We start from the raw sequence: 22,230 nt of genomic DNA on the forward strand, positions 1-22,230 counted from the left end.
TCTCACTGCTTTGGTGGGCGCTGGAGTCGGTCGTGTACTGGGACTGGGTGTACATCTTTTCCAACTGCTGTTGGGTGGCCTGCTGGTGGCCTGAAGTCGGCCGTGTGGGAGTCTACATCACTGGAATGTGTGCAGGCTGCAGATTGGGGCCCCCCACCCGAGGTCGTTGTCAGTCATTTCCCAGCACACCTGTAACTCAGGTGCAGCACGGGCTGGAGCTGACAGTCATGGGAGCCAACCGCCAAGCCTAAGTGATGAGGGCAAAGAGACGACCTTGACTTCTCCGAGCTGCTGTCGTAAGAAGGGACAGGTGTGCCACAGCGTGGGTGCCTGGTTATGAAGCAGAAATGGGTGAGGGCCAGCTGAGGCCAGGAGTGACCAGGGGCCCCTTGACCTCCCCATCCCCACTCCGTGAGTAGGACACAGCAGAAAGACCGCAGCCCAACAATACAGATGAATCATTCAGCTTAAACAGGATTCAACAGGTAGCTAATCCCTTTCCCACAGTCAACACTTGAAATGTGAACTAATTAAAGTAAACACCCATTATTTAAAAGTGGGGAAGTTAATATGAATCACTTTGCCAGGCAATGGCAAGATCCATGGAATGCTGTATAGTAGGGGTTCGTTGTTCTCAAGGAACTGAAGTTCACCCGTGGGACATGGTGGGGCTTGTCCTCCGGCCAAGAGGAGGGTCAGGAAGCTTATAAAAGCACATCCTTGCTGTGAAGTGCTGACAACAGCCCTCGTCTAGGTGATCCCAGACAGAGACAGTTGTTTCACTTAGTCTAACTGATTCCCAGCAAACTGCTTTCAATTTCACAGCAAGTAAAGAAATATAATTTCATCATCCAGAGGCCGAAATACCTCTTCCCTCCTAAGCGCTCCCCAAGGGAAAAGACTGCTGGTTAGCTTCACAGCAGTCGGTGACGTTGCTTTTTCAGTATCAACAATCCAGAAAACACCAGACAAATACCTGGACGAAATGTTTGTTACTGGGTAGCATAGGAGTTCTATCAGACTTTAACAGCCTCTATGACTAACAAATAGTCTTGTTTGTGAAAGACGGGCCAGAAAAACACACACCCAGCACAAACAAATGGTTAAGCCTTAAACCCTTAATTATGTTTCCTAGCAAAATGGTGGCTGATGAAAGCCATATGTGCTAGAGTCGTGGCAGCCTCCCAGACCCCTGCAGGCCCGGAGGGGGAAGTCGCAGAACAGCCCAGCAGCAGCCAAACTTTTTGGATTGCCAGTCTAACTCCCCATTTTATTCTCCAAGAAGTTTTTTCGTTACATCCAGAAAGGCCTCACTGGGGAATATCCGTTCCATCTCATCAAGTGCTGTTCCTACTGATGGATCACTCTGAAAAAGTCGGTCAGGTGCTCTTACACTGGTTTTCGGAGTTTTCAAGTTCTTAGGCAGGTTACCAAGCCACAGGAGGCAGAATCGTCTAAGTTGCTAAGCTGGTTCCATTACACAGTTCCTCCCTTAAAGGACGTGGGCACAGATACGGAGTTGTTAAAAACAGTGTGGGGCAGGGGGGCTTTACACAAAGTTTAGTGGGATGACATAATGGCACAGAGGAAATGGGCTTTGCAATTATATTTTTCTAAATGGCCTGAACTTGGTCTCACTGCTGACATCATCTGGAATGTTTACGAGGTCTCAAAGGACTGCCCAAGGACTAAGTGGCAGGTCCTCTCCCCACACTAGACAGTCTCGGCTGGGAGGTCCCTCATGAACCCACTGCCGAGGGCAGGGAGCCGGAGAGGGCGGGCTGCGTCCTCCAGTCGTCCTTAGGCTGCTTTGGAACTGGCCTTGCTGTCCTGGACTGCCTTCTGTGATTTGGCCTGGAGCACCTAGGTACAAAACATAAGGACATTAGGCCTTGGTCCCAGTTAGATGTGGAAATTCATCAGGAGTCCCTGTTCGGTTTTCTTAATCAAAACAAAGACCTGCAAACCAGGCCTCTGGACATCAGTGTGCCCAGGCACGCGTGCACGGGTGCGCGCCCTGGTCCGCAGGAGCCCGCAGAGCCACTCGCTACACAGCTCGACGCCCCCACGCCCTTCTGTTTGCTTGCGTCATGCTCTTTGCTCCTGCCCCAAACTTTGTTCTCCAAATGGGAAAGAGATAAGGGATTTCTTATTTGCAAGCATTTTTCCTAAGATTCAAATTGCTCTCCTGGTAGTGTTTCCTGACGTGGAGTCCTGTGTGAAACACCCAACACACGGGAGCTATTTCCATTTGGCACAAAGGAAAGTAAGAACCTGTCTATATTGTAATCAGCTTCTAGGCTTAACATGTTGAGGTCTGATCCACGATTACACTGGTTATTTTTTTTTTTCGCTTTTGGATAATAGAATTTTAAAAATGTCGTGGTTGTGAGATGACTAAAATTCGGCCTACAACTTCCTGTTTGGATAAGAGGAAGAGCTGTGCAGTGTTTCACAACGGTGATAATTCTCGATTCTCACTGCCCTTAAGAACAACGGGCGGGAAGGAGGTTTTCTTTTTCTAGACCACACTTACAACTTCTTCAGCGGAAGTGATGGGCCCTTGCGGCAGCGGAATCGACGCTGAGGGTGTCAGGGGCGAAGACATAACCGGGGGCAGCTGCAGGTAGTTTTCATCCTTAAACATCAGAACTGAGAGTTAGGTCACTGGTTTTGAAACAATGGCATGAGATCTGCAGTCACAGGAACGTGTAACAACTACTATACATTCCGGCACCGGATGCAGGAGGCAAAATCTGGAACCTAATGATACACAACCAAGTGTTAAACTTTCTCAAAAACAGACCAAACAATACAATGATTATTCCTTATTAAAGAACACCCTTGGAGTTCAGTTTCATTAAAGGAGTTAAAATAAAGAAATCAACTTCTTTTTCCTTTTAACCTAATTAGTTAAATAAAAAGTAAGGGTGTAACCTTAGTTCCCTTCAGTTGGGGTGCTAAGTCCACCAAGTTCTCTTTAGATTCAGAAGTAGGTGATTCCACAGGAATATCCATCTTTGGAGCCTAAGGAGAGAAATATTTTATGTAAGCATAAGCTTTCTGCTCTTCCTGAAACTCAGAAGCACTTCTATAGTAAGTAGTCACTGCTTTCTAGCGCAGTTTGCTTTCCAGTAAATCCCTAACTTCCTCCAACTAGATGCTTTATGAGTAACATTTGAAGTATGTCCCTGAAATAACAACTTAGAATCATTTATCTTAGTATCAACTCTTGAGCACACTATATATGCAAAAGTTACACTTGAATTAGATTCTAGGATTTAAAATCCTTGGTCATTAACAAGCTAACAGTTTTTGCCAATTCTGGTCATATTCTACTCTCAAGAAGCAAAAGTTGCCATTTCTCAATTACTCATCTATTTCTAATGGCATGGATATAACTTGGCCAAAATTGACATCTTTACCATTGCTGGTTTCTAATAATAAATGATAAAAGTTATTTAAATGGTAGGTGCTGTTTAACAGAAGCCCCTGCAATGCAGGGGGAAAGGGAGGGAGAGGGTGGTATTTTAAATAGCTAGCTAACCTGTCTTTAAGAGCCATATTAATTATATGTGAAAACATACATATCACTGCTCTTTTGAAAATAAGTAATGTCTCTGTGTACTTTGGAGGGGAAAGGGCTACATTTATCCAAAATTATAGAATATTCTATTTGATGTCTCTACAGTTTTACAGAGCCTAGCATGCTACTTGTTCTCATTTTGTATATGTGGAGAATAGAAATTTTAAAATGTGGATTTTTAAAAAAGTAACCAATAAAATGCCTAGGAGTTTGTCATTTTGTCCTTAATTCCTAGGTCTTTCTCAACCATCCCAGAAAACAACATCTGGATAAAGAGTTTCTGGCCATCTACAAGAATTCTGAGAACCCAAATTTAGCTCTGAGACAGTGTGCTGTTCCCAGATCTCCTTGCTCCTGACAGCAGCTTGAGAATGACAGATAACCGTGTGTCTTGAAGACCAAAGAGGGTGAGAATCCAGTAGCCTGCGTTTTAGAACATGGTCTGTGCTCCAAAACTGCTCCTACCTAGTCTCCCTAGAATCCATCCTGGACAAAACCCGAGTCCAGATGCACAGGGAAGGCCAGGTGGTGTCTCCTGGCGTGCATGCTACGTGCTGGACTTCCTGTAATTTTCCTTGGCGTGTCCCAGGAGTCAGCAGCATAACTGAGATTAAAAGATGGTCGGTCCTCACTCCAGAGTATTTAGTTTAATCTGCTAAACCACATATGCGGCCTGTTCTGGACTGGCCCTTCCCTTTCTCACCCATGCAGGCTCTGAGTTAGACTTAAAGCCACAGAGCAGACAGCTGAGCGGCCCTTTCTGAAGGACCCAGGGCAAGACGCTCTAGTGATTGGGCCTGTTCTGGGCCCTCCAGTAAAATACCAGGACAAATAAAGCTGCTGACTCAATAGGCAATGAACAATGATTAAGAAATGAGTTGCAGGAAGACAAAAAGTTCACATTCCAGATTGGCCATTCACTGCCTAAAAATTAAGAGGAATCGGACAAATGAAACAGACGTGACGGAACAGGAGCCACTCGGTCTCCAAGGAGTCAGTGGTGAGAACAGTCTGAAGACCACGAGGTTAGTGAGTCACAGTTAAAGAGCAAACTAGCTCCTATTAGTAAGCCCCCTAGATCATCAAGCTAGGGTTAAAGGCAGTAACAGCCCCACAGCTACAGGTAGCTTCAGTGATTTTAATGTTTTAAGGCCAATTGGGCCAAATTACAAAAGAAATGCCGACTCTGACTGCAACAGGAAGTGAGAGGTTTGTGGAGAGGCCCCAGTTCTGGAAACCCAGACTCTGGGAGCCCGGGCACTCACCTCCCCACTGAGCGGGATCTCGACCGGCTTTGGCTTCACATCTATGAGGTAGAAGGTCCGTGACAGGAGCAAAAGAGAAGGGGGGACATTCTCCTTCAGGTGGAGGTCCTGCCACTGGAGAATGGGGGGGGAAATAAAACAGGACAGAATCACAAAACGTTAGGACCAGACGTGACCCACGATCACCCACCGCTGCTCCAGCTTTACAGCTTCCCCGGCGTCTGCTGGCAACTAGGGTCAGGACAAGGACTGGCACGGTAGCCGCCGGCTTCTGCACCAGTGGTCGTGCTGCAACCCCCTCCCTCCAGCGGGAACCTCTCAGGGTCAGAGAAGGAATGTTTAGTTCAACTCTCAAACCAGCTCTGGATTGAACAGGCTAAGTATCTTTGCTGAGACACAAAGTAGATGTTAAAGAATAAACCAGCCGCACTCATAACCAAAGACACGTTAAAATGAGAATGCGATGTCAGTTTTCAAGTAGTACCAAATTGGCCAGGCTTTAAAAATATTTTTAGGTCAATAATATAGGCCTAAAATTCAAAGGTCAAATGAAATCAATAAAAAGAAGCTGGTCTCCTACCCACTTTTCTTGCTACCCTGTGTCCCTCCCCGGAAGCAAGTGCTGGTACCAGTCCCTTCTTCAATCTTCCAGAGCTACCCCATGCACATAGCAACAAGCAACATCTGTATCTTTTTTATCTTTACCCTAAGGGTGAGTGAGATATACACTTTTGTCCTTGCTTTTTTTCACGGAAATACTTCATCCCAGAAATGATTCATATCAGTAGACAAAGACCTGCCTCCTTTTTAAACATCCATAAGGGGTTCCACTGTATGGAAATGCCATGATTCATTTGATTACATTCCTATTAATGGATGTTAGGCAGTTTCTAACCTTCTGTTGTTACAAACAGTGCTGCAGCGGGTCATCTTGTAGATATGTCATTTGTACATGTACAAGAACATAGGGTAAATTCCTAGAGGTGAAATTGCCAGGTTGAACTAAGTGCATTTTAAATTTTTGAAAGATACAGCCAGACCTCTATGGAAATTTTTACTAGCAATGCATGAGTGCCCCTCCCCCTGCCACACCCTCACCAACATGGCACACTATCAAAATCTGATCTCTGTCCACATAATAGGTAAATGCGGTGTCTCATAGTTCTGTCTCATTATGAAGTGAAGACGTTTCATGTTGACCATTGTTATCCTCCTCTCTTTCGACGGCTGCCCGTATCCCAGCACAGGGTTTTTGAATAACAGTCCAGAGTGCTGCGTGTCCCGGGCCAGGTTTGCAGCCTCACTCCCTTGTAGCGGGGCTGTGAAAGGGCACACGCTTTCAAGAAAGCAACTTGACAGTTGAACCCACTTAACACTCTCTGTTTAAGAAATGAATTATCTTGGTACCTCTCTGCAATATGTCCATCTGCAAACCAGAGCAGGCCCAACATGTAAGACAGGGGTGTCAAACTCATTTTCACCGGGGACCACACCAGCCTCATGGTTGCCTTCAAAGGGCCGAATGTAATTTTAGGACTGTGTAAATGTAACTACTCCCTAACTGTTAAGGAGTTGAAATTACATTGGGCCCTTTGAAGGCAACTGTGAGGCTGATGTGGCCCTCGGTGAAAATGAGTTTGACACCCCTGATACAAGAGGAAAAAGCTACCCGACACAGTCTCACAATCACAGCAGTGGCTCCTATCCCCAAATAATATGTGCACACTTTACAGAACTTTTCACAGTTACAGGAATGAGAATTTCAATAGGATATACTCCTTTCTTTTAAAGCATTACATTCAGTTAAAATATGTTATCTGAGGGGAAATGCTAAACATGTTTCCAAAGCTAACACTTCACACTGGTTTAGGGCACTACTAGGGAGAAAGGCCCAGGTGAGCTGCAGCCAAGGCCACACCTGCAGATGGGCTCACACGGATGACAGGCCTTGTATTAGGGATCTTGCCTGGCCCTTGCAATGCCCGGAGTAGGCAAAATTCTAAAGCGGCCCTGAGATTTCCAGTCCCTCGTGCACCCACACCTCCTGCTATTATTCAACCAAACACAACTCTAGGTGATGCTAGGAAGGGATTTTGCAGATACAGTTAAGGTTCCAAGTCAGTTGACCTTAAGATAGGAAGGGTATCAGGGTAGGTCTCATCTAATCACATGAGACCTTTAAATCTGGAGTCAAAGATTAAAATAAAAGTGGCGGGGGGGGGGGGCTGCAAAGGAAGTCTGAGATTTAAAGCATGTGGAGGGTTAGCATGTGAGAAGTTCTTTGCAGATGGAGGTGACCTAGAGGTAAGGAATGCTAGTGGCCTCCAGGACTGAGAGTAGCCCAGGGCTGATGGCCAGTGAGGAAACAAGGACCTCAGTCCTGCAGCTGCAAGGAACTGAACTCAGCCAACAAAGTGAATGAGCTTGGAAGTACAGTCTTCCCCCCAGCCTCCAGAAAGGAACACAGCTGGCACCTCTGACCTACAGGGTCACAAGCTAATAAATTGGCATTCTTTTAAAAAAAATTTTTAAATTTATTTTTACAGAGTGGGAGAAGAGAAGGAGAAAGAGAGGGAGAAAAACATCAATGTGTGCCCACCCCTCACACACCCTGTACTAGGGACTTGGCCTGCAACCCAGGCATGTGCCCTGACTGGGAATTGAACTGGCCATCCTTTGGTTTGCAGGCCTGCACCCAGTCTACCGAACTACACCAGCCAGGGCAGTGGGTGTTCTTTTAAGCCACTAAATTTGTGATCATTTGTTACACAGCAATAGAAAATGAATACAATACCTTGTCTCAGTCAAACAATCTAGCTGCTTTGGTATCCCACTGCTCAATTAAATAAGGCGAATTAAATAAGGTGGTCTACTTGTGATAAAGTAGAAATCACAAAGTGAGGTCTGCAAAGCGTAGGGGAGACAGCTGAGCGAAACAGGCCCCGGAATGCTGCCACTTGCCTCTCTGAGCTGCTGTCTCAGTTGTTCCTCAGTGAGACCCAGCGACCTCATCCCTCGGGCCCTACAGGCAGCTTGAAGTTCCGACACAGTCAAGCCACTCACCCCTTCTTTGGCGATCATCTGAAAGAAATGTAAGGAATGGTATTGGATCTTTTGGCTCCTGTTTTACCTAATCCCTAAACTCCAGCTGATCAAGGAAACACGGGGTCTGATGCTTCCACACTCTGTCCCCAGCACTGACTGCACAGAGGCCACATGCCTGCAAATCAGGACGACTCAGGAAAGTGCAGTCGTTGAGAGGAAGGGAATCCTGCCAGGAGGTATTAATGCTGTTGGAGATATTTACATAACTTCTTCCCAACACTGTTGCCAAAGTAATTACCTTGGTTTGCCTTTGCCTGCCTGGGACATCTTTACTCTTCCCCTTTCATGGCAGCTTTAGGATTCATTTAAAAAACATTTCACTTGAAAAGCTTTCTATGTACCATCTGTTGCGTGTCCCAGTGGTGTTCTTTCCCCACAATCCCCCACCAACACCCCAGGGGTGGCCCTAACTCTCTGGTTCACAAAACTCCCTCAATAAATAACACAATTTCTGCTTGGTGTGACCCAAAACTATGATACTTCTGGGACCAGGATTGTTTATTCCAAAGTTCTGAAAACAAGAACTAAAATCTGAATGGGGCCAATGGGATCATGTGTCTCAGTTCTGAGAATCCTGCTCCCTCAGGCAGAATGCTTTAAAGCAGCTGATTCAGATTCAAGAAAGATGCTTTCCATTAAAATAAAAAGACTTTATATATTTATTTTTAGAGAGAGAGGAAGGGAAGGGGAAAGAGAGGCAGAGAAACATCAATGTGTGGTTACCTCTCACACACCCCCAATCGGGGACCTGGCCCACAACCCAGGCATGTGGCCTGACTGGGAATTGAACCAGTGACCCCTTGGTTCGCAAGCCGGCACTCAAGCCACTGAGCCACACCAGCCAGGGCAGAGTCTTTCCATTTTTTAATGGAATCTAATCAGTAGTTATAGCCCAAACAGTGCCTTTCCTCCACAGATGCCCAAGTGCCATTCTCCCTCCCTGCATTACGTTTTGCCCTCCTTACCAGGCAGCTCTCCCAGCAGAATATTTACTTTGGCACCAGCTCCACAGCAGGGAGCAGCGGTATGGGGGTAGAGCCCTGTCCTCGGCAATAGAAGTCAGGAATCCACTGAGCTGCTGTTCCTTCCGAGTGGGTCCTAACTGCTTTAGATTAGCTTGAGCTAAGATGTCCAAATTATTAGCTGCTTATATGGCCTTCTCAAGAAAATGGGTCAGTATAGTAACTCCTAAAATTAGTAATCAAGGTTCAGATGTTATGGTAATGATTATCCAAACCACTTATTTTGCCAGAACCAGTCTATGAACAGACCTCACAGAAGATACTGCACTTTTTCACAAAGACCCCCTAAAATATCTCCTAATGCCTTGCTAATTCCCTACAGATATAGTTAAGTTCTTACTTCATCATCTGCTTTTATAGACTTCAGTTTCATCAGGAGCTGAAAGCGGAGCAAGTTGTTGGTTCCAAAAGGCTGCAGTTCTAGCAGTTTGCAAAGGGCAACCAGCTGAGGTCGGTCCAAGTGCTCTAGGGTTAGCCGATCCTCAAACAGTTTGGAAAAGCGAACTATCTCCTTCGTGTTGGGCTTGTGGCCTGTCTGGACCTAGGCAGTGGGACAAAAGGGCCCAATTAAAAAATTAAAATGAGTTTCCTACTTAATTTAACCTTCCCAGGAGACTATTTGAAAGACACGTCAAAGCATTTATAGATTCTACCTTAAGTCTGGAAATGTACCTGTGGTACAAAGAGGAGTAAAAAAATCTGAAGTTGGCCTAAGTCACTGAAAAATCAGTATTCAAAAGTTTGACTAATTCTACTGCTCTTTCCAAGAAGTTATCGATGTCTTCAGCACATTGACTGCTTTAAGACAGACATTTCTGCAAACTACTATAAATGTTTGCAATATCCTATCCATACAACTTAGATTTGCAAATTCACAGATCGTAAACAGTTTGGAAGATCCATGATGACATGCATCTTTCATAAGATCCCCAGCCTAGAAGGCGTTCGGTATTATTATACATCAGAGACGTCAGACACCTGTCTGACATAGGACGAGAACTGTGTGGAGGCGTCTCCCAGCTCGGCCTTGTTCCTCCTTGCCATTTCCGTAACCGTTTCTTGAAGAAATTTTGCGAGTTCCAACTTGGCAGCCATTTTCTTTTTCTGTTTTTCTTCCTTAATAACAGAAGAGGAGAAGTTCGTCAGTCCTTCATGTTTACAACTTGATACATAAAGATGCAAGAAAAGTAACTGTTCCCTTGTTCTTGTTCATCCCTATTTAAGGTAGTGATATTATTTTCAGGCCTAATTGAGTGTGTTCTGTGAGAACCAGAGCACATAAAAAGTAGCCTCTATTTGCTACTTATCTCCTTAATCTTACCTTTTATTTATCACTGATACAATGATCATAAATATTTGATAGCTCCAAAATGTCTCCTCAATGGTAGGCTTTGTCACAATTTAGAATGAGACGCTATTTCCTTTTTAAATTTTATTTTTCAATTACAGTTCATATTCAACACTATTTTGTACCAGTTTCAGGCATACAGCATAGTGGTTAGACAATCATACTTTGCACAATGATACCCACCTTTTTCACTCAGCCCCCAGCCCCTTTCCCCTCTGTATCTATGAGTCTGTTTCCATTGTTTGATCATTTATTTTTTTTTTAGATTTCACATATAAGTGAAATCATATGGTATTTGTCTTTCTGTGACTGACATATTCCAGTTAGCATAATACCCTTTAGGTCCATCTATTCTGTCACAAATAGTAAGATTACATTCTTTTTATGGCTAAATAATATTCCACTGTATATATGTACCAGAGCTTCTTTATCCACTTGTCTGTTGACAGGCACTTGGGTTGTCTGAGTTCTTTATCAACGAGATACTAATTCTTAACCTGGTACAAACCATCTAAGCTGCTAGTTGAGAAAATGCCTGGTCTGAGCGGCCCTGGATTTTGCTCGGGTCATGAACCAAGAAAACTAGGAAATTCACTCTATACCGAAGTAGCTTCTAGTTCAAGAAATATAAAACAGACACACTTTATTACAATACAATGAGTTAACTGCTTTAACAGATATGAACAAAGCACTACACAGACTTAAGTGTATACCTGTTTAAGACACTATGTCAATCATTATTTCTAAACCCTTGTTCATCATCAGAAATGCAGTCTGGTGGCATTTTCAAAATAACCACGGTCAGGACTCAGGGGGAAGGAGAAACAGGAATATACATGTTATGTACATATATTTTTTAAGATGACCAAGAGATTCTAATGGTCACCCAATCATAGCAATCACTGGTTTTTAGAAAGATCTTAAAAGATGCAGCCTGCAAACTCACACAATGGCAATGCTGTGACTAGAACCCATTTAGTAATCCGTGTCATTCATCTATATCCCCATCCATCCCCACCCATCAGCCCGCCTGTCCACCAACTGAGCACCTGCCATGTGCTACGTGCTAGAGAAAAAAATGAGCAAAAACAGATATTTCTCCTGCCCTCTTGGAACTTCTAGTCTAACAGGAGAGACGGATCTAGTGACTAAAGATAACACAGTACTTCCACAAATGGATGAAAAGTGTAACTGAGAAGTAGGTGACCTGATGTCAAGAGAAAGCTAGAACTCTCCTTCGCTTGCTGTGCCTCTTTTCATGAAAAACAAACAAACAAACAAACAAAACCACGCAAACAAGCAAGTATTTTCTAGGACTGTGCCCATGATGTGTATATGTGCATTCAGGGACGAATGGTATTGAAGAAAAAGGAATATTTGGATCAATCACTTCCTCTATCCCCTCACCTTCCTGCATTTACTAACACTGTCCTTAGAACCCCATGGTGTTAATTCCAGATCCCAATTACTTTCACTGTAAGTAAATTAAGCCACTGCCAGGCAGTTATATATTGCAATTTGATTCTATCTTTTAGAAGTACATCACATCTATCTTCAGTTTTTATTTCTAATGCCATGTCTATAATTTAAGCTTAGTCCTCTTTCTTACTGTTACCGTAGCGTTGCAGCTGATTTCCCTCCCTCAGCTCTGCTGCCTTCAACCCTTCCTGCCAACAAAGTTATTTTGCTATAACACAGACCTAATGGTGGTACCCACCTGCTGCTGAAACGTACTTTCCACCATTTACCACTGTCTAAAGTCAAGTGTGAATGCCATAGGGTGGTAGATGCTTTCCAACCTGACCCGACATCTCACTCTTGTCTCATCTGCCATCGCTGGTCCCCTTGTGTTCCCATCACGAAGAACCAGTCAGAGGTCCCTGGCTCTGACATACCCTTTCACACGGTTCAGCTGTTGCAAGTGCTATTCTTTCTACCCCGAATGCCTTTCAAACACTGTGGTTAAATTCTGCCACTCTGAGTCTGGGTTCCACCTGGACCTCTTCTGGGAGACATTTCCCAGAATGATGTAAAAGCTGCCCCCTCCTTGTCATCTCATAATGTTCATATCTTCACACCACTGTCCGGTAACGCGCACAGAATAAAGAGAATGAAGGTGCTGTCCTGGGGCTCTAGCTCTTGGCCCTGACAGCAACCATCAACCGATAACACCTTCTTTTCCAGGACCACTCGTGAGCACCAACGGGCCTGTTCGAATACAGCGTGCCTGCTACACAACTGGCCACCGCAGTAACAGTTGATTCAGGTTTGCTTTCTCTCTCAACAGTGTGAAACAAGTTCAAGTTCAGTGAGGAGGGTAGTGTTTTCAACAAAAGGGGCTGGAAAAACTGGATATCCACAAGTAAAAAAATGACTCCAACACTGATGCTACACCTTTCTTAAAAAGATACTCGCACATTCTTTCTGCCTCCCAGCACCCCAGCAAGGGGAGCAGCCCCCGTGTCTGCCCACCTGCAATGGACGGTGCAGGGAACTACTCAGATTCCTGATCAAGAGGAACAAGCAGACGCACAGCGCCCAGCCCAACAGTCTGAAGGCCCACAACTCCTTCGGCTACAACGCTGCCATGGGCTGATCCAATCAGGCCTGTGGGTGTGGGGCCGGGCACTGATGGCAAAGGTGTGGTGGTTGTCCCGAAGCAGAGATCTGGCCAGCGAGAGCCGGCCACCTACCGGCAGACCACCATCAACAAGGATGCTGGGGCCACCCTGAGCAGCACCGGGCATGGGATCCGCAAGAACAAGGACCAACTGGGTCTGTGCAGGGTCCCAGCTCTTAGGGCAGCGCCATCACGTGCAGCCAGAAGAAGCCCATGATGGGGAAGAGGAAGCGGCCCATCCCACCAACAGCTCTGGCCACCCTCCCCACCTCCCAAATAAAGGTGTGAGCAGGCTTTTCTTAAGAAAAAAAATAACTCAAAATGGATCATATGTAACTCAAATGTAATACTCAAAACTGTGAAACACCTAGGAGAAAATCTAGGTGACCCTGGATTTTGACAAGAGTTTTTAGATACAACCCCAAAAGCACGATCCAAGAAAGAAAAAATTAAGTTGTACTTCACTAAAATTTAAAACATTTGCTCTGCAAAAGACACAGTTAAGAGAATGAAAGGACAAGCCAAAGTCTGGGAGAAAATATTTGCAGAACACATGTCTAATAAAGAATTTGCATCCAAAAACATACAAAGAGCTCTTTTTAAATCTCAACAGTAAGAAAATGAGTCACCCCATTAATAAGTGGACAAAAGATTCGAACAGGTACCTCCTCCAAAATGAGATCTAGATGGCAAATAAGTATATGAAAAGATGCTCTACCTCAGATGTCATTAAAGAACTGCAAATTAACATAACAGTGAGATGCAGCTGCACACTTATTAGAACAGCTCACACTCAAAGCACTGACACCACCAAACGGCTGACGAAAATGCAGAGCAACAGAAACGCTCACTCATTGCCGCTGGGAATGCAAATAGCACAGCTACTTCAGAAGACAGTTCATCGATTTCTTATAAAACTAAACAGTCTTACCATACAATCCAGCAACTGCCCTCTTAGGTATTTACCCAAATGAGTTGAAAGCTTACATCCACACAAAAACCTGCACATGGATATTTTTAGTGGCTTTATTCATAACTGCCAAAAATTGGAAGCTATCAAGATGTCCTTCAATAGGTGAATGATTACATTGTGGTACATCCATGCAAAGAAATATTATGCCATAATTGAAAGAAATGAGGCATGAAAAGACTTGAAGGAACCATATTGCTAAGTAAAAGGAGTCAGTCTGAAAAAACACACACTGTATGATTCCAACAATATGTCATTCTAGAAAACGCAAAACTTTTTACAATCTGGAGACAGTAAAAAGACCAGTGGTTGCCACCGGTCAAGGGATAGAGAAAGAAGGGACAAACAGGTGAATCACAGGGGGCTTTTACGGCAGTAGGACACTGTGATGGTGGATATATGACGATGTGCATTTGTCAAAATCCATAAAACTGTACGACACAAAGAGTAAACCCTAATGTAGAGTATACACTTTAATTAATAATAATGTGTAGATACTGGTTTTTCAACTCTAACAAGGTACTGCATTAATGCAAGATGTTAATAATGGCAGAAAGGGGAGATGAGGTACCTGGGGATTCTCTGTACTTTCTGTTCAGTTTTTCTGTAAACCTTAAAACTGAAGCCTGTCCATTTTTTTAAAAAAGTTAATAATTCCTACATACCTTTTTGGATTCACTTTCAAAGGTTGATGGCAACATTTCTGGGAAGAGTTTCAGAAACACTGGTAATAAGAACTCCATGAAGGGTACAATTATGAACACCAGAAACGGGACCAAGCGGAAGATATCAACACAGGTCCGCAACAGCTAGAGAATTAAATGCATATGCAATATTTATTACTTTAGGATGCAGCAAAAGAACTAAAACTAAAAAGCCTGCTTTGGCTCTTCAAGTGTTAAAAAACACAATGCATTTTCTGCAGCTGTTTGTAAAATGGGAAGGGGGAATTCTCTTTACTATAGCCCTTAAGTAATATTAATGGGTTATCCTCAAGGAAACCTATGACAATCACAACATATTATTGGCATCTTCTAGCTTTCATCTAACTTAAGGGTCTGGACTTCATAATAACATAGTATGTTAAAAAATTTTTAATGCATATACTTGATATATTAACTACAGTTTGTATTTGAGATGCATAGATCAGAACTGCAGCCCCTCAATTCCTTGAAGAGATTGGAAAGCACAATTATAACCATTCTATAGGCAAATATATATATATACAAATTTAAAGAATTTTGCCTAAAATTGTACAGCAGTTCAGTTGCAGATAAGAAACTCAGTAGGAAATTTTCCTTCACACCATCAGTTACTATTACTACTTTGGGTTTTTTTTAAATGAATGTTAAGTTGAATTTAAAACTTGGTTCCTAAATAGTTCATTTTAACTTTTCATTTTCCGTCTTCAGTGTGGTTCTTGCCTACCCTTCGTCGCTCTCGCCTGGTCAGCACCTGCCCGTGCAGCAGCCTCCAAATCATTCTCACAGCAACTTTGGTGTCAATCCAAAGCAAAGAGAATCCATTGTAATAATATTTAAGTTCATCCATAATTTTTTGTCTGTAAGATCGCTTTTCTTCCTTAGTCCTCGTACCAATCTCTTTTGCGGGCTGAGGGCATGTCTCCTGTGGCCTTTGGGGGGCCTGCTGCAGCTGAGGTTTCCCCGGGGCCTCCTGGAGCCAGCGGGCGGACGTGTGCAGCTTCTGTGCTGTTCTGGTGCGTAAGGACAGTGCTTTAGCGCCTGGCTGACTGACACAGGGGTACGTCTTGCTCCCATAGTTCTTCACACATGTTTGATTTAAATGGGACTCTGGCAAGTGAAGAAATGCAAGTGATGGGAAATGAGAAGAGCAGGTAGGATGGACAAAATGGCTAGGGAATCTGGAATAAAGAGCAACATCCTCTGAGTTGACACAACCTATTAAAAACTTAAAAGTTAAAGAAATAGATACTATATCTGGTCAAAATGAAGCAATAGTTTTAAAGCCTCTATTTTACAGCAGATGCCATTTGTTAGTGAATGAAATATAACTTGTTATCCCAGCTGAAGAACAGTAAGCTTTATGGCTGAATTAAATACTCTATGAGAAATACTAATAAGGTCATTCCTAAGAATAATCGCTATATTAGAAGTTAGAAACTCGGAGACTATTCATTTAAAAATCTAAAAGCAAATATTTTTTCACCAGGGGTTATGTTTGAAAATTCTGCCTCTAATCTACTACCAGAAAACATGTAGAAGACTTTTGTCTTCAGCTACTCTATTGATAATATTGTTTGAATGAATAACTTCAAGGTCCCCTTGGGGGTTAATCAATCACATAACATGGTCTTGTCTATGCAGTGCCCATGGAACCCCTCCAATGAGAGGGATTTACGGCTGAAATGTCCTTCACCTAAGATTCCTTAAGAAAAAAAAAGCAAACAAACCTTTAGAAATAAGAACTAGAATTGGGCACCCCAGCCAGGGATTTCTACAGTCTACTTTGCAATAGTTCACAATCTTCACTTGAACTAGCACATGACTGTTTGAAAAAAAATATATAAGATTATCTAGGCAAAGAAAGTTCCTGGCAAAGAGACTTCTTTTGGCAAAGTGATGGCTTTTTCCATTCTTTGGTTTTGAAGCATGCCAAGATAAAAATACTTTTTGAATGGCTAAAAGGGAAGACATACAGTGCATCTGGCACATAGTAAGTTCTCAGTGAAGTCTTTGTAATAAATAAGTGTTAACAGACCTTGCTGGGGCAGATACTGGCCCTGGGACTGACTTGTTGGCCAGTATGTTTATGCCTTTTTCTTCCTAAGGGCCTCATGTAGCATTCATCAATGACAGAAGTGTCATTCTAAAACCATTACATCTTGTATCTTACTTGTACTACACATCTACAAAATTACTCAGCCTGAGTTCTAAAGCATATACAAAATTTGGGATAAGTTTAAGTACATTAAAACGTCAGCTTCCTTAAAACCAACAAAGCTTTGTCTACTAAGCCTATCTTTTTACATATATCTTTTTCATCTAGAAGAATAAAATTCATATAAATATTGGGAGCAGTAGAGAAATTACAAGGCTTACCTTGCCCGGGCAATAGCTAGGACTGTGTTGTAACTGTAGAAGGCCCTATTCATATTTGTCTCAACTAGTCAACATAGGGACCTAGGCAGAAGGAATTAAGAAACAATTTAGTATTTGAAAAACACATCAATTATAAAGATCCCAGGATCCTAGTGTTTTTAACTATTTCAAGGGTAAAGTATTTGCATATCTTATTCAAAGTATAAAATCTCTTTTGAGTTCACGTCCAACAACTTGAATATTGTTTTCTTAGCCCTGGATTTGAGAATGGCACTTTGTGATCTCAACAAACAGAAACGCAGCTCACGGTGGTATGGTCTTCAAAGACACTTTGATATCTGGTCGATAGCACCTAACAATCTACTTAAATGGTTGCCAAGTATTCAAGAAGCTGAGCAAGGCACACTTATTGGTAGCCTAAAAATACAGGTATAAAGTAAATGTCTTGGATTTGTTTTAAATTAGTGTTTTCCATACTTGGCCAAACTGCCCCAAACTTTTAAAAAAATGGAAAGTACTCATTCAAGTAGCAGTGAAGATACACATGGTACCTACTAAGAGGTCACATGAAGGCAAACCGGTTTCTTGTGTTAGTGATTCTCCACAGAGCTTTATACCTTTAGATAAGCTTTACAGAAACCTTCCATCCTGCAGCGCTTTTCTGCCAAGAGTGGCAAGGAGCCGTAACATCTTGTAGTCTAGTGTCAACTCAGCTGCTCTGCACCTGGGAAAAGAGTACTAGGGTCTCTCAGGGACAGAAACCTCGACCACGGAACTGACATTCTGATCAAGAGTTTAAATAATACTTTTCGCATCTGAACCAGACTAAAGGGCGTTCTCCTGCTGGAGGGAGCCCTGACCCCACCCGGCGGCGAGTAGGCGCAGAGGCCGGGCCACCCCGCCCCCGCGGCGGGCGCACACCTCCCGGTCGGGAGGGGCAGAGTCCCGCCCGCGCCCGCACGCCCGACCCTGGCCCTGTGAGGCCTTCGCTGTCCGCACTTGGCCGCAGGGGGCGAGACGCGCCCTCGCTTTCCGCAGCCGGCGGCGTTTGCGCGCGTGGTGCAGACCGAGTGTGTTCACTGCGGCGGGCTCTAGGGTGCTTCCCTGCACTCGGGTGCGGGAGCGGTGCAGACACGGGGACGAGCCTTGCCGGCGACCCGAGTTTACGGAAGGTGGAGGACAAGCCGGGCGCGGGCTGCGGAGAGACCGAAGGCAGCGCAGCACGAAAGGGGGGGGAGTGGGGACTGAGCCCCGAGTTGTGGGGAGGACAGGAGGCCAAGGTCCTGGGCTGAGGACGGCGCGCCGGACTGCAGGAGGCTGCCAGGGAAACCGGCGGTGCGGGGCGGAGCAGGGCGCCACGGGAGCGGGCTCCGCGGGGAAACCGGCAGGAACGACCCGCAGGTTGCCGCCCGCGGGCTGGGTCCGCCCACCCCTACCTCCTCGGGCCACCTCCCGGAACGGCCGCCTCGGTCCTCCAGCCCCTTCCCGCTCCCCCAGGTCCCGGGCCCCGGAGCTCGAACGGCCTCGGGCCGTTTCCATGGCTGCGCGCGTTCCCCGCCGCTGACGTCACTCTGAGTGACGACACCGCCCGCCAATGGGCTCTCGGTGTCGGGGCGTCCTTCGCGGCAGCATCCCTGGAGGCAGGAGTCTCGTTCCCACGAGCAAACAAGCCTCGCTGCCCGGCTAGGGTAGTTTGAGGAGCCTGGGCGGGGGCGGGGGCGGCGGCGGGGAGGTAGCCGGACATTTTCCTTCTTGTGCACAGTCTGTGGGTTGTGGGTTATCCCCTCCTGAAAGCGCTTCATTGAAAGCTGGACTAAAGGAGGCTTTTACCTCCGGATGGCGCAATATGCCTGATAGTCGCCATGGTAACCACCTTTGAGTCACGAATTACATCACTTATGTATTTCCTTGCTTCCCCTACCCCCTTCGACTGCGCGACTGAGGCGGGGAGGGCATTGGAAAGAGGGAGTGATAACGAAAGCATCCCGCGGGTCGGAGACTGTGATGCTGTGTAATCTGAACTTGTTTTACAGATGTTCTCTTAACAGGTATTACTTCTGATCCGTACTTTCTGTAAAAATCTCAATATTTAAACTGTATATTACGGTAGCTATGCAGGTTTGGGGGGCACTTCAGTTCTTAGGATGGCCAACTGAGCCATCTTGGGAAAGTGAAAGATCTAGAAATGTTTTTGCCACCTAGTTTTCTCTACCCATCCATTTCACCTAGCTCTAGAAGAAAGAAAAAAAATGTTAGTGGCTCCCCGTTGACTAACGCCAGACAACAAGGAAGAGCTTTCTCACGGAAAACATTTCTCTTAACATGTTCGCTGACCACACACTTTACTCATCTGGGCTGCACATTTGTAAGAATGAAAGATGGCGGGTATTAAATTTCCAGGGTGTTTTTTTTTAATCCACAAAGCATTTTTCAGCTAGTAACTAAATGGATCAACTATGTTAATAAGCCAATAACTTTTCAGTTTGGCCAGTAGAGGGCTCTTTGTGCACGTCTGATGCCCAACTTTCCACATAAAGGTTTCACTTCACATTCTGTTTACTAGAATTAACAAATTCTACAAAGCTTTGGTATTTTTAGCTTTTTTTTCTTTTCTTGAAAATTCTTCATGGTAAATTTTGAGCTGTAAAAAGGCATGGCATAATTTTCACATTAATTTCATAAATTAAACACTACCATATACCCATACTTTTCTGGAACAGATCATAAGGATGCAAAAATACTCTTCTTATATCCCTGGGAGACATTTTATACTGAGAAATATTCTTATTCATGCATTGTATTCATGTACAACCAGGCACAGGGAATGTTATTAAGTGTTCATAAACCAGATAAGTGATTCCAAGACCACTATTTGAAAGATGAGCTATATTTCTCTATTGTGGCCATATGTTAGCAACCCTATTCTGAAAAGGGAAGGGTTAAGAATCTTTCACATTGAAATTCATTTGTTCAAAGCAATGTTGCCTTATGTTACTAAAACTGGCAACTTTTTGACTTTCAGGATCAGTGATTTACAATGTAAGGAGTCTTTATCTATGATCTTCAGAAAAGAAACAAAAAAAAATGTTTTCCTTCCTTACTCTGGCCCTGATTGTTAGATGCTGTCTTAATGACCTATTTGCCCATTTTCTTTGGAGAAGAGGAAGCATATCCTGAATCTCAGATGTTAGATGCTAAAATGTAGTTCTTTTTAATGGCTATTTCCCTAAATATGGCTCCAGATCAAATATTATTAACAATGTATTTTCTAATGTTTTGCAAAAAGAGACTATGTAATGTAAGGCATCCACCGTACATTGTGGTAGACAGTTAGACAGACATGAGAAGAGCAAGGATGATGGGCCAGGTATAGGTCACCAGGGTGGAAGGCCCAGGGTGTCTAGAAACAGGTAAAACTGGGAAAACAAGGACCTCACCCAGTGTAACCTTTTCTCCCCTAGCATATCACTCACTTGTCATGCGGTTTAGACCCCCTGACCTTTCATATCAATGGTCATTTGGTTCAGACCCAACCTAGACCTGTCCTTCCCTGGCTTATTACAAGTCATATAGATTAGGCCCCCTTAGAGAGGAAATGAATGAGAATAGCCTGAAGCATTAAGTCCCCAGAACAATGAGGTTCTGACCTGCATCAAATACAACTAGCCTCAGCTGTGTTTCAGCTCCAAGCCCAGAAAAGCAGCAAAACCAGACAAGCAAGGCCAAGGCAGACTTTAGGACTAGCCACAATGACTAATGACCCCTGCCCCTGCGAGGACCAATCAGTGGAGACCACGACCCTGAAAGGACACACCTGGAAAGCTGATGATTATTCTGTTGAGATCCTCCTCTGGAACTACCCCTAAAAATCCCCTTCCCTTAAAAACCCAGCTCTTTCTCCCTCCCCCTCACCTTCTACCACAGACTTGTTTCCTTTACTCTTCTCCCTCCTAAACTCCAAGGGCCTTTGGCCTCTGTAACTTGCTTCCTGGCCCCATTTCTTCCACCACTCATTTTTTCTACCTCTGACTTTCTGAATAAACTTTTTCTTATAGTTTGAGGCTTGGGTCTGAATTTTTTCTTAGCCTGAGCTCAAGTACCACAGTTGCTTGAATCAGGGTTCAGCCAGACCTCACTGGTCTAACACCTGGTGCTGTTCTCACTGCTGCCAACAACATACCTTTAATTTTAAACTCTTGTCAACATAGTTTTAGAAGAAAATAAAAATAAAATTCCTAGGGACAACCAGGTTTTCCTCAAGGGGAAAATTCAGTTGTCCAGTGCAACAATTTATCAACAAAACAATGTAAAGATGGGAAGGTGGGAAAAAAGGGTGGAAGTGGAAAGGATCATAGAAGAAAGAAAGAAAGAAAGACCAAATTTTTGAAAGATTTTATTTATTTGTGGGGTGGTAGGTGGAGCAGAGGAGAGCAACGGGAAAATTGGGACAACCGCAATAGAACAATTTTTTAAAAAGATTTTCTTTCTTATTTTTAGAGAGAGGAAGAGAAAGAGGGACAGAAACTTCAATGTGTGCACCCTGACTGGGGTTGTTGTGTTCAGACTGGTGATTGTGACCTTTCACTTTGCAGTTCATCGCCCAAACAACTGAGCCGCACTGGTCAGGGCAGAAAAAAAGACCAATTTAACCTTACTTTCCAGAAGACAGAATCAAACTAAAATAAGCTCAGGTGGTCCCCTTAGAGATCTGTGTTCCAAAAAGGCATTTAGGCATTTAAAACAAACAAAAATGTGATTTTATTGATTCCTTTAACTTTTGTTATACACAAAATGTAGCTACTACATTAGCGTAGTTTTAGAAATATTTAATGCTTGATAGTAAAGAGAACACATGATTCTGAATATCATCCTTGGTATTATTAACAGGGTTTAAACAACCATGTTTAAACAAGCTAATACATAATTAGTAATCATTAAAATAATTGGTCTGTAGGAAACTTTGAGTTTCTTATTTAAGTGGCATTTAAAGATATCAGGAATTTCTTGTAAGGGTACTAAATAGATCCAGCACCGTAACATCTATGGAGAGATAACATCTAGTGGTGATACAGCTTTATTATTCTCAGAACAGAGCTCAGAGTTTTGGTTTCCTCATCTAATAGCTACCTGTTTTCTTTGTATATTCTCTGTGCTGCAACGTTCTAGTCATTATCGGACAGTCCCCAGGAAATATCACCAAATCTGCACACTCCTGGAAGAACAGTTTGTTGTGT

The 22,230-nt window shown here is 43.8% G+C and overlaps 1 protein-coding gene and 1 pseudogene across 3 annotated transcripts; one reads left to right on the forward strand and one right to left on the reverse strand.

The window, feature by feature from the left end:
• Nucleotides 1-957: 957 nt before the first annotated feature.
• LETM2 (leucine zipper and EF-hand containing transmembrane protein 2) lies at nucleotides 958-18,552 on the reverse strand. 3 transcript variants are annotated; one of them, XM_045821916.1, is made up of 12 exons: nucleotides 18,433-18,552; nucleotides 17,614-17,720; nucleotides 16,997-17,077; nucleotides 15,345-15,727; nucleotides 14,582-14,725; nucleotides 9,957-10,094; nucleotides 9,319-9,519; nucleotides 7,813-7,932; nucleotides 4,852-4,965; nucleotides 2,938-3,027; nucleotides 2,537-2,638; nucleotides 958-1,863 (listed from the first exon to the last, which is right to left on the reverse strand). In XM_045821916.1, the coding sequence occupies exons 4-12, from the start codon at nucleotides 15,465-15,467 to the stop codon at nucleotides 1,801-1,803; spliced, it is 1,095 nt and encodes a 364-aa protein (XP_045677872.1). In that variant the 5' UTR covers nucleotides 15,468-15,727; nucleotides 16,997-17,077; nucleotides 17,614-17,720; nucleotides 18,433-18,552; the 3' UTR covers nucleotides 958-1,800. The 3 variants fall into 3 exon arrangements, with proteins under 3 accessions (XP_045677872.1, XP_045677870.1, XP_045677871.1); XM_045821914.1 differs by having other exon boundaries at nucleotides 15,345-15,798; XM_045821915.1 differs by having other exon boundaries at nucleotides 15,345-15,798; nucleotides 17,614-17,734; nucleotides 18,433-18,496.
• On the forward strand, nucleotides 10,349-13,234 carry LOC123807723 (annotated as a pseudogene).
• Nucleotides 18,553-22,230: the final 3,678 nt, after the last annotated feature.

The sequence above is a fragment of the Phyllostomus hastatus genome, unplaced genomic scaffold, assembly GCF_019186645.2.
Source record: "Phyllostomus hastatus isolate PE091 unplaced genomic scaffold, TTU_PhHast_1.1 phas_scaffold_46, whole genome shotgun sequence".
Lineage (NCBI taxonomy): Eukaryota > Metazoa > Chordata > Mammalia > Chiroptera > Phyllostomidae > Phyllostomus > Phyllostomus hastatus.

What these genes read in the sequence shown, in the direction of transcription:
- LETM2 (XM_045821914.1), bottom strand. Translation starts at nt 17,049, where the DNA reads ATGAATAGGGCCTTCTACAGTTACAACACAGTCCTAGCTATTGCCCGG. An exon ending in TCTCGTCCTATGTCAGACAG is followed by an intron (nt 9,520 to 9,956) that starts GTGTCTGACGTC and finishes CCCACTGCCTAG; the next exon opens with GTCCAGACAGGCCACAAGCC. An exon ending in CCCAACTGAAGGGAACTAAG is followed by an intron (nt 2,639 to 2,937) that starts GTTACACCCTTA and finishes CTGATGTTTAAG; the next exon opens with GATGAAAACTACCTGCAGCT.